The sequence below is a fragment of the Zophobas morio genome, unplaced genomic scaffold (genome assembly GCF_036711695.1).
Source record: "Zophobas morio isolate AGI-343-1 ecotype UQ-CSIRO unplaced genomic scaffold, CSIRO_AGI_Zmor_V1 ptg000002l, whole genome shotgun sequence".
Lineage (NCBI taxonomy): Eukaryota > Metazoa > Arthropoda > Insecta > Coleoptera > Tenebrionidae > Zophobas > Zophobas morio.
This window is the reverse complement of record NW_026972107.1, coordinates 18012998-18032919: the sequence shown is the minus strand read 5'-3', so window position 1 is coordinate 18032919 and position 19922 is coordinate 18012998. Positions and strand designations below refer to the sequence as shown.

The 19922-nt window shown below is 31.4% G+C and overlaps 1 protein-coding gene and 1 long non-coding RNA gene across 3 annotated transcripts in view; one reads left to right on the top strand and one right to left on the bottom strand.

Moving 5' to 3' along the window:
• The window catches only part of LOC135129433 (carbonic anhydrase-related protein 10), a 313599-nt gene extending 303031 nt beyond the window's left edge, over positions 1-10568 (bottom strand). The window contains exon 1 of one of the 2 annotated variants that reach the window (XM_064056586.1): positions 10335-10568. In XM_064056586.1, the coding sequence (XP_063912656.1) occupies positions 10335-10383 (49 nt within the window). In that variant the 5' untranslated portion in view covers positions 10384-10568. The remainder of the gene's footprint in view (positions 1-10334) is intronic. The other variant, XM_064056592.1, reaches the window with a different exon arrangement.
• A 48-nt stretch (positions 10569-10616) lies between these two features.
• Positions 10617-11283, top strand: LOC135129453 (uncharacterized). Its single transcript, XR_010280576.1, has 2 exons — positions 10617-10979; positions 11052-11283. It is a non-coding gene; the product is annotated as an uncharacterized LOC135129453 (long non-coding RNA).
• The last annotated feature ends 8639 nt before the right edge of the window (positions 11284-19922 follow it).

The window sequence follows — 19922 nt, the reverse complement described above, 5'->3', positions numbered from 1 at the left end:
GAGTCAGTAAAAAGCACATAAACGGGTCCACTAAATATTAAATTGCGTCATGTTGACCGTGCGCCCTTCACCCTATAATTTGTCGTCGAGACGACTAATCATGAACAAGTAAGTATCTAGTGAAGGTTATAGTCCGGTCCCCGACGTCTCGCCCGGACCAGTTTCAGACTTTACATATTTACCCTGGGACAAAAGCAAAAGTGCAGCCGTCACCTTAAAAAAGAAAATGCTTTCAGAACAACACTTTTTAATGTTTGCGAATTTTAACAAAATAAACAAGGGATAAAGTCGGAAAACAGAACGAAGCTTAAAAGTAGCAAGTTTGCTACACCATATATCCATAAATAATTTTAAGACGTACGAAATAATTAAAAAATGTTTTTTCATTTAAGTCGACTGTGGATTCTGAGCTTCGTTCTGCGGGTGGTTTAATGACAAATCTATCAAATGTGAAATTTATACATAGTGATTCACACCAAATGCAGACTTTCCATTTCCGTTTGTATGTCTGTTTGTAATCTGTTGTTGGAGATTAAGCGAAGGTTATCTTAGTTAGTAAATTCTATTTTCAACGTCCTTGATTAAAAATAATTAATTATTCTCTTTGTGGCTAAACAGTCTGAGAAATATTTTGTTGTTTTATAGTTAAAACTGCAAAATCTGCTTAAAAAATATTGTTTTTGTTAAGATAACAAGATAAAAATGTGGATGCGGAAGCTTTAATTTAACAAAATTTTGAGATGACAACAAGAAATTCTTGGAAGGGACGAAAAAGTAAATTCTGATTAGCGATTTACGATTTCAAAGGAACAACTTTTGTAATTTCTAAGTTAAATTGTAAAATTTACTAACACTGTTTTGATTTTTTCACAAAAATCTGCATCTCTAACCCATAAAGTACAGTACATCAAATACAGTTGTAATTCACATTTAAAATGAGAATTTCGCGTTGTAAAATGTGAATTCAGAACTGCAAGTGTGAATTCCGGTCTATTACGGTGGAATTTGAAATAATAAATTAAAATTTCGAGTTACAAATTTCGGAAAAATTAACAGTTATTCAGATTTATAGTGTAACAACACAAAATTCCATCGTTACAATTCGGAAATGATTCCAATTCTGACTATTCGACCCGATTTTTTTTCCAATATTCAAAGCTGAAAAAATCGAAATTGTCTATTTTTCTCCTTTCTACAGTTTAATGTTTCTATTATAATCTATTAAAATATCAGAACCAGTGGGTGAAATCGCTATTCAGAATTGCAAAGACGAATTTCAAAATTGTAAACACGGAATTTCCAATGGTGAAGTGAGAATTCCGAGTTGTAAAATCTAAATTTAGAACCGTAATGTATTAGTGAATTCCGGTCCATAAAGTTGTAATTTGGAATACTAAGTTAACATTTTGACTAAGAAAGTTTCCAAAAATTAACTGTTATTCAGCATTCAAGTCTAAAAATACAAAAGTTTGTTATTTACAATTCGAAAATAATTCCAATTCTGACTATTCAACATTTTTTGTTTCGATTTTAAAGCTGACAATTCAATTTGATATGGATTTTTTGTACTTTTGATTTAGAAGGTGACTATATATTTGAGAATTTCAAAGTCAAAACCAGATTTTCTTATTTACAAAATCTAAATTCTCTAGTTTTCTCCTTATCACTTTTAGTATTGCTATTATTTTATCTATTAAAACATTAAAACTCGTCTGTGAAGCCGATATTCGGAATTTTAAAGACCAAATTCAAAATTATAAAGGCGGTAAAGTGAGAATTTAGAATTGTAAAATCTTAATTCCGAATTGTAAAGTAGGAATTCGGATCTATAATTTAAAAATCCTAATAAATTAAAACTCGGAGTTAGATGGTTCAGAAAAAAGTTAGAATTGTGAATCGGATACTGTACAAATATTTCTCATGTCAGTTTACGACCACAAAATGTCATCATTTCACATCGTAGATAATTTCATTTCTGACTATAAAACCCAAAATTATTTTTATTGATTTTTAAGCTGAAAACTTTTTGAAAATTTAATGTTCCCTAGTTTATAACTGTTTAATCTGACTTTATAATTGAAACCGTCAAAATCGAAACTATTTATTGTTATTTTTATTCTCCAGACTCTCTAGTTTTCTCTTCATTACTCTATAATATTTTTATTAAGTAAGAGAGAATTTCAAACTTACGCGCGCCGAATCCAGCGTGGAAAAGTAAGAATTCCGAATTGTAAAATTTGAATTCGGAATTGCAAAGTGTGAATTCCGATCTATAAAGTTGAAGTTTCGAATAATTTAATAATGTAATAATAATAAAATTTCAAGCTAGAAATTTCGGAAAAATTAACTATTCCTCGTAATTACATTACAACAACACAAAATTTCATCGTTACAATTCGGAAATAAGTCCAGTGCTGACTATTCATCCCAATTTTTTTTACCGATTTTAAAGCTGAGAATTTTACTTAAAATGTGGATTTTTTTCCGCTGTGTACTAAGAATCCGACTTTACAATTGAGAATATCAGAATCAAAACAATATTTTCTTATTTTTATAAAATCAATATTTTCTACTTTTTTCCTTATATAATTTGAATGAGTTTGTCGTCTCAAAACAGAGGATTAAAATTGTTAATTACAACACAATTGAACAAATTATTCTGACTATTATTATTATTCTTATTTAATCATTATTACATAAAGACGTGCGTATTTTCACATTTTTCAGAAAATTTGATCCAAAAAAAAAAAATTAGAGCGTAATTAATTTTGTTAAATTTATTTTATCTAATAAAAAAGGGAGTAGGGTGGTTAGACAGATATATTTGGATTCAAAATGTATTATGCTTGCGATAACTTGGAAACGCCTGGATTTATATTATTTTTTTGACTCACACTCTATAAGCAACTCTAAAAATATTGAAGACAATGATCAATTGTAAGTATAGACTCGTTGTTATATTTAAGTAGAATTTATTCGGTAAAATTTTAGGATGACGTCATCAATTTTTTGGGATGATAAAGAGATATATTTTAAATAAAAATTTACCACGCTTGCCATAAATTTGAAACGTCTTTCAGATTTCAAATCATTCGATTTTGCAATTCCTATCTGAATCCATAAAATGAATTGACTCATTCACTAATTCTTTGAGTCACCCGGTATTAGAAATTCTAAAAATATAAAGGCTATTCTATTTTGTACATATTCGGTAGGATGTACTAGGTAAAATTTTAAAATGACGCCATCCATTTTTTGGGGGGATAAACAGACCTATTTTAATTAAAAATTTACCGTGTTTACGATAACTTTAAAAAGTCTGTAAAATTTCAAAATATTCGGTTTTGCAGATTCAAAATTAAATTGCAAATCCGATTATCCGATTTTAATTTTTTTCCAAAAACCTGGATGCCTTGGGTACAAATTAACACCCATTCCTAAACTACACGTGTAGGACTATGTTATTTTATAAAATTTAAAACTTATTTACCATGTACAATTTTGAAATGACATCACTCTATTAGTGGGGATGATTAGACAAAGTTTGGTTAACATTTTACCATCTACATGGTGTTCATAATACACATATAAAATTTGACTATAATCAGTACGGTAGTTTCAGAGATTATCTGTCAAAATCCACACGAATGGCGAACATCCAGACAGGCGGAAACGAGAGACCCATTTTTTCGTACTCTAGAAGTCATGACCCATCAAGAAACTTTGAAAGTGACCAGTCGACTCGATTACAATACTTCCTTAGCTTAAAGTACATTATTTTATAAAATTTAATAGCATTTACTGTACAAAATTTTGTGATGACGTCCTCATGTTGTAGCTGGGGATGATCAGACAAATTTTGGCTAGCATTTTCCCATTAAACGATATTCATATAATACATATAACATTTAAAAGCAGTCCGGTACTTTTAGATTTTATCTGTCTAATAAAATCGCCAAAGGACAACAGACAAGCGGAACCTACTGTTTTATATTCTAGGAGTTATCAAACGTCAAGAAAACATGAAATTGGCGATTCGCCAAATGATCCTATGACAATACCTCCGTAGCTCAAACTCGGGAAGCAGAAATTGACTTCATATGTATCTGTTTCTATTTGTAGAGGTGTTTCCAACATATCTCTAAAAAAAAATTTAATATTTATGGATCGAAACCTGTTATGAGTTATGTCTAAAACATTTTAAACGGGAAAGTACTAAAGTAACAAATGCATTCTATTTATATATAATTTGATGCTGTCAACGATTGATTGTTTAAAAATAATAAAATTGAATAATGAAATATCATCGCAAAAAACTGCCCGCCAGATTTCATTGATATTTTGTTGGAGTTTTATTAATAAATAAAGGAATGTATTTATTTATTAATAAATGGTAATTATACCTCCACAAAAGTCAACTTCAGACGAAGTGCAGCGTCTCTAGTTCACAGTTTAATATATCTAAGTTAAAAATCACGAACTGTGTACGGTGTGCTTAAAAAAAGTAAAAAATATGTGCAAATTAGTGCACCAAATAATGCAGTATTTGGGGTACAGGAATGTAGGCGTCAGAAACTAAAAAAAATAAAATTTATATGGGCATTTTTTTGGAATTGTAGCGGCTCATGTTGACATTCCTAATCCTCTGCTTTTTTATCCTAAAATAAATAACGAGATAGATGGGGCGGTCGCCCTACTTACTTCCTGTCTGACGCCGGTCCTGCCTGCCCCGCCACTGTCCAAGTTCCAGACAGCGAGCTTGCGTATGCACAAGTTTGGGCTTAATTTACCCTTTCAATGGGGCGATTTTAAGTAATTTATGTTGCATAAAAACGTGCAGTGTCTGCACTACGTGCACGTTACTCGGCCATGTGTGAATATGATCCCAGACCGACCTGATAAGACCTGTTAATATTTCTCATTATCCCGTTTTATGACGAGAAACCCTTGTTAAGGGCTCAACGTTGGGGTTTTACCTCTCTTACGTCCTTATCAGTGTGCGAGCCCAAGCCGTTCCCCAATCATATTCTAACATTGACGTCATACAAATAAGACAAGCCAAAGATTTCAAACAATTATCGAATGATGGGTCCCCCGAAGATTTATTTTAATTTTCTTTCCATTTCAATTACGTTCGATGCGGGCTGTCATTCTCCGACCGCTTTGGTTAATTCCATCGGTAAAAAATTTCAGCTGCCGCTTTTTCGCAAATATCACACGTCTGAAAATATTCAGAGGTAGGATTGGGAAAGCGGCGGTTTCACGTCGATATGTTTACTGAAATAATGAGGAAAATGCGCCAAAACGATGAAACTGAATTAAAATTCTACCTTCCCTTTTCGATGTTGTACTTATATTAGTCCCTTTCGAATTTGTGGTGGAAAAAATTAAAGATTTTGCATCGGTCTAAATTTATACTAAAAACTTGATTGCATTCTGTTAATTAGAAAATAAATCGACTGTAAAACAGTTCTATATATACAAACGGTTGAATAATCAACAAACAACGATGAGCTGTGCTACTGTTGCATACATAATATATCTTTCAATAAAATAATTGCATTCCAACCTACCACGACACTGAAATAAACGATTACGGATAATTACCTAATACATTTTTCAATGAAACATTTTTTGCAAAAAAAATTCTTTGTTTTATATTGTGTTAAAAATGTATCACAAAATATATAAACAAATGTATTTATATTAAAATATGAACTACTATTTTTATTTAATGAAGTTTTTTAACGAACCGGTAACCTAGGTACAAAATCATTACAGGTCGTTAAAAATATTTTTCCAAGAAGTGATATAGCATTAAAAAATTCTACTTCTTCTTTGAGTCTTGTTATTTGAATTATGGCTTTTATAAGGTGCGATAAAAAAAATCCTCATGTCCCCAAGTTGGTGTTGAAAGTGCCTTTTTCGTCATCTAACACTCTCAATAGGAGACAGTTAAAAATCAAGTGCCAATTGAAAGACTTTTTTCATAAATATTCATAAAAAAACCCTCAGCACCAGAAGTTATCAGGGTACACTTTTCAAAATATTTTTTTAATAATTGTTAATAATTCTACCGATATTTTCAATTATTGGTAAAGAGAAAGATATTTGCTAGGAAAACAAAGTATCATAAAAAATTTTAAAAATTAGTCTGAGGTTATGCAGGCAAAACTTTTCTCGTCCCTGAAGTACAGTCGAAAACATGTGAAAATATATAGGTAAGTTAAAATAAAGTTATGTGTATATCAATTTGAATAGCTGTAGTGTTATACTAACAATAACAGTATTGTTTTCTCAAATTTTTGGGAAAAACAACTGTAAACAATATAAATGCGTTAATTAGATTGAATTTACTAGGAAAAATTTTGAGATGACGTCATCAATTTTTTAGGGAGACGAATCATTATTTTTGTTATTTAAAAAAATTTAAAATTCATAAACCTCAACTGTAGGAGTACGTTATTTTATAAAATTTAAATAATATTTACCATTAAACAATTTCAAGTGACGTCATCACATTGTCGGTGGCGCTGATTAGAGAAATTTTGGTTGCCGTTTTACCATCTACACAAGTAAAATTCGTCAACAATGGGTCCGAGATTTTCGGAGATTATATGTCTAATAAAAATCTACACACACGGCAGACGGTTGATGACAGACAGACGAAAACAGGGGACCTATTGTTTCCTACTGTTCGGGGTCAGCTTACGCTCGGAAAGTAAAAACTATTTTGTTAGTTAATTACTTCATCGTAAATAACATATTAATCGGTTTTGCTTTCATTATTCGTTAAAATTAAGAACTAATGTAAGGGAAATTTGTTGACATATTATTTAATATGACAACATCAACTAATAAAATAAATTTAATATATACATCGTAACACTAATCATAGAGTTATTTTGTGTCTAGAATATAAGGGAAAATAACCAACCAACATTCGGTAAAATAATAAACCTTATTTTCTCTGCATAGTCACTCTAAAAATGAACCATATTACTATATCCATTGAAGCACATATTTTTCAACGAAGATTAATTAAAGTATTAAGATTTAAGCTAAAAAAATTGGCCCAAAGATATTTAGACACAACTTCTTTCGCACTTGAAGTCAAACATTCAAACAAATTTAAGTAGCTTCATGTCAATCTGAAAATTTGACAACAACCGGTCCAGTAGTTTCGGAGATTATCTGTCTACAAAAATCGACTAATAATAATAGTGCTTTATTTTCCAACAAGAACAATTCAAATTTAATATAAAAAATATTTTAAATTAAAATTAGATATAATATATTAAATAATGAAACAGTATACAAAAGTGGAGATAAAATTTAGGATAATTAAAAACTTATGCTCTTATGTTCCTGTAACGGAAAACAATTTAGAACACTATTTAAAAACTCCACTGACGCCATCTTCTATGCTCGGAAACTAGCGAGTTTGACATGAAATGTCGAGTTTTGCCTTGAAGTTTAGCATAATTAAAACATCTAAAGACTAATATTTCTAGGTACTATTTCATCAGTGTAACAAGTGCACCAAGTTTTATAATCCTCTTTCATTAAGAAGAAACGTGACACATTTGACTGAGGAACTAAAAATTATTTCTTTATTACAAATATTATAGGACATTAGTAATCTACTCATTACCTGTGGAGTAACGGCTATGAAAAATATTGTAATAAAGTCAACTTGGCAAATCTCTACCTTCATGTTTTTTTGAATTTCCAAGCACGTTTCATAATTTCTTATTTGTCGTCGGTCTCGTGGTAATATTATTACACGGACAATCTCCAAAACTTTTAAATCGATTATTTTGACCAAAATTTGTTCAAACTATCCATGACGTCATCTCGAGACGACATTACTTTATCCACGACTTATAAGATATTGAAAAATTAGAAAATATTTTTGAATATATGAATCGATTTATTTCATTTACGTGAGACGCAACTCTTGTTATTTCTATAAAATGATAATATTTAGCATATCGAAATCAATATTTTCAACTCACGAAAAACATAATTCCAATAAAGCTTTCTAAACATCACTAGAAAGTTGCCACTTTACCGTTTTCCATTGTTCTTTTTATATTATAACATTTTTAATAATTCATACTTACCTATGATTCAAATATATCTATTCGTAACTATCAATATTTTGCCCCTCCAACTAACCTTTTAATCTCTAATAAGTAATTAAAACATTCGTGTCTACAGTTAATTCACTACAAATTCTCGACCGATGTAATTTGAACAAACAAGAATTTTATCTAATGCCCGCATTATTCGGTTCCATTTTAATTTGGAATATTTTAGGTTAAGTGCTTGAATTAAATGATATGCATCAATAACGTACATTAAGGCGAGTTTCAACAACACAAAATAAATCTTTTTTATTTATTCAATAAACTTCCAAATTCCACTTGATAAAGTGTCATCTACTTTGCTTTTATATTTAGTTGATAATTATATGTAGATTATTACATTACATTCACAGATTTGATCGCAGCGAACCATCACACATTTGAATTGTGAAATTGTCAGATTTTAAAGATTTTAATTAAATAATGACAAGTTTACTCGCCATATAAATAAACAAACAATAGTTTATAAGTGATATCTTATATTGGTAAAATGGATTCAACGAAATTTATTTATAGAATAACACTATAAGTACCTCTTAATATATTTATAGACCAATTCAGGTAAAATATACCTTACTTTGGGAGAATTTTGAATTAGTAGAGTTTAAAATGCAATACTGTAATTAACGGAACTTGTCACAAATTTGTCGCAATATTCTTACGTTACGCTATCCTGGCGCCTCCACCATAATTAACACTGCTATAAAATAAAATACCATTGCATACACACCTGTCATTAAATTCTTTGTTCTGCAGTGTGAAACTAAAACAATGTTAATAACCGTCAAAAACATTATTTGAAAACGAAACAGTCATTAACTTAACGATATTATTCAAAATAAATTTCAATGAGTTATAAGTAACCGTTATTAAAATATGTAGTACAAATACATTATTTTTACTACAGAAAATAGTTAATTTATGTCTGCAGTGACAAAGTAATTACTGCGCTACCACCACGAATAAAAAACACATACGTCTTTCAAATAATTGTTTCCAGAAATATCTGCGACCATAAATTAAAACTACTTTACAATTAAGAAAAAATACTGCAATAATTCAGACATGCAAGACCCAAAAAGTCTTTTCGACTCTTAGAGAACGAGCAGTTATAAATCACGCTTCAATTGCCTCATACATTTCGTTCTTACAAATTAAAAAATAATGCTAATTGAAACTTAATTTTTGCAAATAAATTTTAATTTGTAAGACAGCTACTTCTTACAAATTAAAAAAAAACAATTAGTTAAAGTGATGAATTAAAATTATCGTATTACCACTATTTTAACTCGCCAGCAGCAAGTTAATAAAGCTAGCTCAGTTTTAAACAGAAATGTTAATAAACAAAATTAGAATAATCGTTTTTATCTCACGAAATCCAAATCGGCCAGGAATGTATTTACAAAATTCCCCCTCACAACAAAAACACGACACATGATATAATACAAGCAATAAAATTAGATCAACATTTTGTGTGACTACATAAAACAGCATACGAACATAAATACGAAGAACACGAAAAATACACTAAGGACATTGTATCGTTCCACCTATTAAACACACTTCAGCATTACTACAAGTGCTCATCTTTTATTCATTCGAATTTTTAATTCTGTCGTGTTCCGACGCAAAGACATTTCAGACCACTACATTTCTACAATCAATAAGCAATTTGTTGAATAAAATACGCGTAAACAGCAGAAAAGTGCATTACTTGATTGGGTCCGTGAAAGGAAAAACCAAAAATAGAACATAATAAATCGCTTATAGCTTCTCATGGTCCAGCGTACCGATAAAAGACGTCCTTTACAATAAATAGTACACACAAAGATACTAAAATTGCCTCGTCTTCGATAGAAAGATGTAGAAATTTATTCATCGCTCGAAAAGTGGTAAAGTTTTCTAAGTTAATTTGATTGCGTGCCGCATATATTTGTTTAAAATTTTGCTAAACCGGCAAGGTTGATTGTTTAAATTTCAATAATTAGCGACCATAATACCGCAATAAAGTAAATTACTGAATGTTAAGTGGCTGCAAAGTTTGTCGATCCAGAGGAATTCTTGCAGCCAGTGCAACAATTTAAATTCAATCGAGAAAAGTCTTTTGTTTGAATTTTGACAAACGCGGCGAGTTGATGGAACGCCGTTAGCCTAAACATAGCGATTTGCAAAAAACTCACGTACCATACAAGAAGGAGGTGACAAGAAGAACGAAGCACGTTGTGGCATGCATCTTCTTGTTGAGTCAGCAACACATATTTCAGGATAAACAAACTAGTTCAAGTCAAATGTCGACAAGCGACGCCGAACGAGCCCGTCATAAATGCCGTTGGTGTTCCGAATGAGCATTACAGTCGCGTGAAAGTGTGTTCAGAACATCTGCTGAGAACACCCCTTGCAGACAGTGGTCGGTCGCAAACTGTCGGAGTCGGTTTGGAATTGTGCGCCCGGAGTCTCTCCGGAGATCGGCCCGCGTTTGGATTGGCGGAGAAAGCGCACCTCGCCCAATGGGAATAAAGAATAACGCGCAGATTATCTATTTTTTACCTGATTTTTTTTGATAAGCTCGCCAGTGTTTAACTGATGGTTGAACTGGTTGCGAATTAAGTTGCACCTTCGACGAGGAATTAGCAAGTCGCGAATTTCATAAGATCGAGGAAGATCAAAAAGTAAGAAAAAACGGCCAACTTGGAGGGAATATTACGTGGCAAGAAATGGCAGAAGCTGGAACTTTCAAGAAGATATTGTGACCTAACTTTGGAGCAAAAAATTAATTAAAAAAATTTATTATAACGAGACATCAATTACGTTAAAAAATCTCGTTAAAAGGTTTGGGTTTGAGCTATTTCGACAATTTTAAACTTTGTGTAACATATATATAATGCATGGTTTATGTTTTAGATTTTATGTGTCCCACATGCAGCGTTCTGAGAACCCTTGAGGATAGATTGTGCCACCATTCGAGAAAGGGCATACAGCTTGCTCCGCTCACCGGAAAATCCCAAACTTTTTCATTTCAGGATGTGCCTGCGTTCACTCAAAAAATGTTGGTATATATATGACAAGTTTTAGAAATTAAAACAAACAAATGTGATTAAGGTAACCAAAAATTAAAAGTTTCGCATATTTTAAAGATTTTTTTTATTTCCTTAAATAAGTAAATAAGTACTTAAAATACTAGTACAACGTAAAATTGGAAAACAGCCATTATTATTATTATATTTGAATTTGAACAAAAATTACATTAGGAATATTCTCTACAAAATTTCCTTCGATAAAAGCAATTAGTAAAATCAAAAAGGTAGCGGTAGAATATTAAATCCCAGTGTCAATCACACATTTGCAACAAGGTTTACTAAGTCACTTTTTAAAATGGAATCATCAATCACGTAGCTATGTCTCCTGAAGTTCAAGGAAATTAGAATTAGATCAGCCGTTTCTCGGAACATCGATAAAATAAATCAGATCGTGCATTCATTTTTTTAAGCAGTTTTAAAAAATAAAAACACATTACTGAAGTACAAGCAATACCAATTTTTGCTACGATGGCGTCGTTATTTCTTTGGTGGTACTAGATATATGTGCTTCTTTAAGGACAATATAACGCCAATTACAAACACACTTATTTTTTGTTGGCTTAGGTAATGGACTATAAAAATATAAGCCCACTACTATAAAACAAATACAATTTCAGGACACAGATTTCTGCAAAGATTTATCTACAATTTTTTTTTTTTAATAACGCCACTAATTGTTCAGGAAAAGATTAGTTCAAAAAAATATTATGCAGTTAATTGCCTAATCAGTAACTATAGTTAGTAGTTATAGTTACATTTTGCCTTGTTTTGTTTTAATATGTATAGACTTATTTTCACAAGAAGAAACTTAAAACATGTTTAAATTGGAAAATTTGTATAAGGAAATATCGATTTTGCAATTAGGTTCCTCCCCATAGATGCAAAATCCATATTTCCTTGCAAAAATGTGCCATTTTAACCTTCTTGTTGTGAAAAAATGGCTATGTATTTTAATAAAAAAATGGCAAAATATAAACCCCGCCCACCCGCCCTGTCTCAATTCTGACGATTTTTTTTATTCGTCGTAAGCCGAGAGGCAGAACTTAATTATAAAATTCTTATTTTTCTATGAAAAATTATCATCTGAAATATGTTCTTAACTAATCGTGTTATACAAAGAAATCTAAATGTATTAATTAAACAAGAAAACCAGAAGAGAAGCCCCACCCATCCCTCTCAATCTCAGTCGTGACGAATTTTTCATTCGTTGTCAGATCGAGGGGCGGAGCGTAATTGCAAAATCCATATTCCCTACACAAATTTACCATTTTAAACATGCTTTAAGTTTCTTGTTGTGACAAGATGACTACGTATATTAAGAAAAAAGGCAAATTATAAACCCCGCCCACCCACCCTATCTCAGTTGTGATGATTTTTTTTTTAAATCGTCGAGAGCCAAAGGAGCGGAATTTACCATTTTAAACGTGTTTTAAGTTTCTAAGAATAAAAAAATCATTACAATTGAGATTGGGTGGGTGGGCGGGGTTTATATTTTGCCCTTGTTTCTTAATGTACGTAGTATTCTTTGAACAACACGATACTCAAAAACCTGTTTTAATTTCTTGTTAAGAAATAAGTATTTTGCAGTTAAGCTCCGCCTCCTTGGTTTACGGCGAATAAAAAAAATCATCACAATTGAGACAGGGCGGGTGGGCGGGTTTACATTTTGCCTTGTTGTTTTAATATGTGTAGACTTATTTTCACAACAAGAAACTTAAAACATGTTTAAAATAGAAAATTTGTATAAGGAAATATTGATTTTGCAATTAGGTTCCTCCCCGTAGATGCAAAATCCATATTTCCTTGCAAAAATGTACCATTTTAACCTTCTTGTTGTGAAAAGATGGCTATGTATATTAAGAAAAAAATGGCAAATTATAAACCCCGCCCACCCACCTTGTCTCAATTCTGACGATTTTTTTTAATCGTCGTAAGCCGAGAGGCGGAACTTAATTATAAAGTTCTTATTTTTATGTGAGAAATTATCATGTGAAATATGTTCTTAACTAATCGTGTTATACAAATAAATCTAAATGTATTAATTACCAGAAGAGAATTTTAGACATGCTTTAAGTTTCTTGTTGTGACAAGATGACTGCGTATATTAAGAAAAAATTAACTTTAAAGTCCGCCCACCCGCCCTATCTAATTTTATAAAATTCTATCATAATTTCTCGTAAGCTAAAAAAGTATTCGAGTCCGATTGGCTACTTTTATCTTTTTTCGACGTTTCATGACCCCGAACGTACGAAAATATAGTTGCCCGTTTCCGCCCGTCTGCCTGTCTGTCTGTCGTCGATTGTTATAAATTTTGTATGTGTATTAAGAATATCGTGTGGGTGGTAAAACGCTAACTAAAATATGAATAATCATCCCCACCAACAATAAGATGACGTCACCTCCAAAATTTGCATTAGTAAATATTATTTAAATTTCATACAATAAGACTCCGGCATATGTGGCTTATTACTCCGTGTTGAATTTTTAGGTTAAACACCTGAAATCTGCAAACGTTTTAAGGGAAGTATTGTAAATCGTTAGTCAAAATTTTTTCGTTTATACCCCACGAAAAAGTGATGACATCATTCTATTATTTTGCCTAATACATTTTCTTTCAATTTTATAGAATTACATGTTCCTTCCTGCATGTGTGATTTAAGAATTCGTGTTGAGTTTTTACCTTGTTCTCTAGATTTTTAGAAAAAAAACTCTTAATTTTATGAATTCTCTGAAATTTTGCAAACGTTTTTACGTTATAGGAACCATGATAAATCATTATCAAATTTTATTTGTTTATGATGACGACATGTTACAATTAGCCGAATAAATGTGTAATTTATGATTTTGTGTAAATGTTTTTACCCTTGTCATCTATATTTTTTTGGATAAAAATCATCAAAATTGTATATCAATATTTTTCAATTTAATTTTGAAATTAAAAACCGGAATGCTGTGAAATCTTGCAAACATTTTAAGGTTATTGGAAACATGATAAATCATTAATCAAAATTTCTCCGTCATCTTACAATTTTATCGAATCTTTATTCAGGTTTATGAGAGTTTTTGCGAAAAAAAACTAAGTGTGGTTAATTAATTAATCAGTATCTCCTCTTCGAAGACAAAATCAATCAAATTTAATTTTCTTTTAACCGCTGATGCTTGTCATCTGAACGTGTTAATCGTGGAATACTTTCAAAGTGTGAACATAAACAGCTGAAGTTAAGCATGTATTGAAAAATTGAAAATATCTATATTTTTCCCGTTTACCTACTTTATAGAGGTTACCAAAAAACCTAAATCGCAAAATCAAATTATATATTTTTTTTAAGAAGCGGGATTATCGGACTATATTTTAAGGCCAAAAGAAGTTCTGTCAAAATAACCCTCAACCGTCAACGTACCTACGTTTTTGAGTTTATTATTGTGGTAAAGAAGAAAAACAAGCTCATTTACTAGATGAAATTCAAATAACATAATCACTTCTTAAGAGGTTTATAAACGAAACGAAACAGAACAACCTGTAGTTTCGTGTTGTAAAATTTGTGTAACGAAAAAAATTGGTACTCGTTAATATATATATATATATATTTTTGGGTAACAAACTGGGGGAAGATATAACGAAATTTAGTTGTATTGTGTAATCACCAAATCAGTGCTAGTGTTTACGAAAAGAGATTCATTATGCAGTTTCTTAGAAGAGTTTTAAAATTAGATTGAGAAAGTTTACTCTCTCATGATTCTAAGTATGACCCGTATACGTAAAGTTAGAAAATAGGGGCGGTTTATTAAGACCGGAATAAAGAAACATGTCACGCTAGACGTTTTCAGTCAAATTTGTTAAAAAGAATGTTAAAATAAAGTCAGCAATTTTTTCATTGAGATAGCGATGATAAGGATATGCATTTCAAGCAAACAGTTTCACAAATATTCCCAAAGACAGAAGAGAGAATGAAACGTGGTTACTGAATTTTTGTATTCTAAGATGGATGGATCTATGGATTTCCTTTGAGCTGCGTTTCGCGACCACTCAAAATATTTTTTTATTGTTTATGAATTTGTTGTTAAACCTAAGTTCAATTTGCCATTCATTTGGTACATTTTATATAGGTTTGTACTGCAGATATTACGCATTGTTTTTGTCCTTAACAAACAAGTATTAATATGTTGATGAGACAAATATGTGGCGATAAGGAATCAACATTGCCCTCTTTATTATTAAACAGTCTGACCTCTGTTTCTTGTTTATCTGACGCCAGTAGGCTAAAGTGTGTATATATTACGACATACAATATCTAAAAACTAGAAGATAATGTTTTGGACGATGTCACTGGCACACATTCTTTCCTCTTAAAACTAAAGTACCATAACATCATCGGTATTATTTCCTAGACTCATTTAACACAAACAAATTAAATTTTTCAATTTTCGAAACTATGACAAAAAATTTTCGTACAAAAAAAAATCTTCCGCGAAAGTTATGTTAAACGAAACTTGAAATTAGATAAAAACATAAGTAGGTCTGTGTTAACTTTTACTATGAGCCAAAGTTTATGGTGTGGTCTTCCAGATATAAGAACCCATAAAAGGGAAAAAATAAAGATAAATTCAAGAATTTTTATTGAAACTAAAAGCTGAGTTACATTTATTTAATTAGTTAAAAGTTGTGTTCTACACATTTTTTTAGTGGTTAGGGTAGCGTCATCGTAACGCTTGATAAAGAACAGAGCGGTCACTTTCGAAACGTAAAATCATCTTTATTTCCCTTGTATTGCTCCTTGTAGCAATTTCATCCCCAGAGAAACAACCACTAACAAAGTCTCCATTGTATTATTTTAGAATTTACTCCTTTTCAAGGAAATCTACGTCAAGTATAACGTGTGTTACAACGTTTTAAAAATATTGTTGATAATGTCCAGCGAAATAAGACCCTTAAAGCACAAAATCGTGCACCACAATACCGTTTTATATATGTTCCTGTAAAATTTTAATACATTTTAATGACACTGAGATTATACATCTAAATACAAAAATCGGTCCAAGATTATTGTGACAAAACTTCCCTTTCCCATATAGTACACTACATCAAAAGCAGCTGTTTAGAAAAATTATAAGATTTGATTTTGCGAATTTTATTTTTTATGATAACACTTATAAGTTAAAATAAAGATATGTATGAAATGTTCAAGTAAAGGAAAAGAAGCGTACTACGTTTCAAGTGAGTTTTTCCATTTCTAAATTTTTTCAAGGACACGTATATCAATTTGGATAGATGGAGTGTAATACGAATCGTAACAGTACTGCATTCCCAAATTTTCGGGAAAATGGAGCGAGTCGTTCTTGATTTAATTACATCATTCATTAATTTTTAGTTACTCTGTATAATCAATTATAAAAGCTATGAATGATGAATTCGTTGTAAACCACAAATATAGAATCATAATACTTTACATATTTCAAAGAGGATTTATTCGGCAAAATTTGGAGATGACATCATCAGTCTTTTGGTGGGGAATAAACGGATAAATTTTAATTTTGATTAAAATACGGATTCGTGAGTGAAGGAGTTTTATAAAAATTAAATAACATCTACTATTGTGAATTTTAGCGATGCCATTATCCCACATTCCTATTATACATACAAAATTTAACAACAATCGATCCAACAGAGATATGGAGCAACACATCGATGATACCACATATTTTATAAATAATTATCATAATATACGAAACTCTCCCGGCAATTGATCCCTATACAAAAAGTGGTAATAACTTATTTGGACAGAACTCTGTACTCTTGAATAAAAATTCATTTTTTAATTTTTCATAAAGATAGACATTTAGATTTTAATATTTGTAATGTAAATACCAACAAAATATTATTCCGTTCTTCGTATTTCGGGTATTTAAGTTGATCCTCGGTGAATAAAAAAAAACAGATGGATTGTTTGTGATAAAACTGAAAACAAGTTTAATTCCTCTTTAAGCAGACGTAAAGACAAAAACAGTATTGTAAGACCTGTAAAACCTCAGTTCTAAACATATTTTTTAAAAACACTTATTTAATAATTTTTGTGATGTTTTTAATTGTTTACATTGCCTTATACAAAAAGGTAAACAAAGCCAGTTTCTTAGATAAATTATAACATTGGATTCTAAAAATTTATTGTTTTGTGAAACAAAATCTATATATTCTAATGAGGACTAATTAATTTATTCAGCACACTCGGTTTTTTTGGACAAACAAACTCATAAAAATTGCTCGATTGTTTTCGGTGAACAGATGAACCGGCGTCAATAGTATTATTATTTTATCATTATTAAATATCGCCGGGCGCATTCTCTATTTTCAAGAAAATAGGGGCAGTTGTTCTTAATTTGATAAATAAACAATTCTGTAATGACGTAAAGCTACGCAATTCAACAAAAAAATGTTTAGTACCCATTTGGTTCCATCAGTACAATATACTTCAGTTCGACGAGGCTCTGGCTCTGGAAGTAGTCGTTTCCACCCACTGGTTTAGTTAATAAGTGCGCAATATTTGAAACAAAAATGTATCCCATTAAATCACTACCAACTCACTGAAATATATCACTATCTCACTAGTGGTATATTTCAAACTCTAAAAATTTCGAAAATGGAAACAGAAAACAACTATGTTACTTTTTCACTTCACAAGCATTAGTTAAAAAAAAGTTTATTAGGTAGAACTTCGAAACTACCTGAACAACTGTGGTCAAATTTTATATGTGTAATAATAGTGTGACGATTCAAGTTTCACCGAGGCGCCACTGAAGACACGCCTGGCTGATCTTAGCCAAGAAGCCACTTTCAGCTCACGAGGTTTGGCGCCTTATATATTTAGCTTTTATTCCTTATCATCAACTATAAACCTAAATAAGAAAACTAACTGAAAGAAACTTGCTGAAAACAAGATGAAACTTAACAACTAAACCCGCTCAAGGTCGTCCTGCATCCTCCCTGGTGGCTCCTCGCTGAACGATGCTGTTTCGGTTGTTGGAGAGGCGGCGACGTTAAACGGAGACATACAGGTACGTTGCGTCGAAAAGGGAATTGTGCGGTATTCACGAGGTTGCTCGTTTATCGGTACTCTTATTGTGGCTTACGATCCGCTGAAAATTTGCTACGTTACCACATAATACGTAGCTTTATAAGTGAAATGTCCACGGTTTGATCCCCGGCGGGGTTTACATTTTTTTTTTTTCATTAATCAAATCCAGAACGGTGTCCCTAGTTATTTATTAGTAGTATTACACTGCATGTGTAGAAATTGGCACACGTGTCCTTGGTGAAATGTTGATCGGAACGTTTTCCAACGGGACAAGTCACTACAAACATAGGTATAGCCTTGCGCTTTGTCAATGCAGGCGGAGTGTATGTGATTAAAATATAATATATTAATGAATTCAAAACACAAGCTCCACAAAAGTTTTTCTTACATTACATTACGATTGGATTATCTATATTGTTTTCTCTAAAGAACTGGTTTTAGTTCATTGTACTTCCGCATACTAAACCCCTGTGGTTCAAACTGAGACATAATTAAAATTACACGTTAATTATACATTTTGTATGCTTTATACGCTTTGTACACTTAACAAAGCCTGACACTGAACTGCATCCTAATTATTATTTTATTTTTTCAATTAAGCTTAGTACGTTGGACTAATCAACATGTTTTTTTCAATTTTGTTTTTTTACTTTTTTTAATTTATGAAAAGTTCCCGCTTTTTCTACTACTATTATTTACATTTCTCTTTTCTGAAGTATCCAGAAATATTAGTTATTTGTTTCGTTCATCGAATCCGCATAAAAACAACTAATCAACTAATTTTAAAAATGGTATTTTAAGAGCAGACGTAATTTCCAAAATACGAGTCTCGTTCGAGCTATTTTACCGAATTAAGCGAGTTGAAACTTATAAAGCACCGTATCGATAATTCAACAACTCTTGTTTTTCGACGACAGAGACTACTTTTTCGCTGAATTGTCCCTAATCAAACGTAATTGCATCATAAAAGATAAAAAGATTACATTTTCTTAACCCTCACCCTTGTTATGTCTTGTAAAATTGCTAAGTGAAGTATCTTAAATCAGCAGTGCTCAAACGAAATATGGAAATAAAGTGCTGTTGGCTTGTTTAAGGATACAGAGGCGCGACAATTTAATTTTTGCAGTGAACCCCAAGTCATCAAAATTCAGTCCACGCTTTATATTTTAACCAAGTTCACCCAATTGTAGAATTTATCCGTTAATGCTATAATTTAAATTTATTTTGGGTAATTTTCGGGAATGTCATTTCCTTCGCGCAAATTTGACCAATTACTGCACTTTTGGTGGACGAATGCGGACTACGTACATAATGACGCTAATTCAATGTTATAGTGACCGCAGCAGCATTGTATTGAAAGGCCTCGAACCTGTTGGCCGCCCATTAGCTTGTCTAATCTGACCATAAGGGAGTCACATAATGGAATAATCTTGTTCTGGTTTTGCCGTGAGTGACATACGACATAGGTGTCGACCAATTTAGAGCGGTTCGTTTCTATTCTGCCGTCTGTGTAATTTACAATTTGATATTAATATTTAAAACGGCGTGTAAAACTCGAAACTAATTAAGAAAAGTATTCATTTAATTGCTTTCTGTGCGCAATAATATCTCGTCTTTGGGAGTTT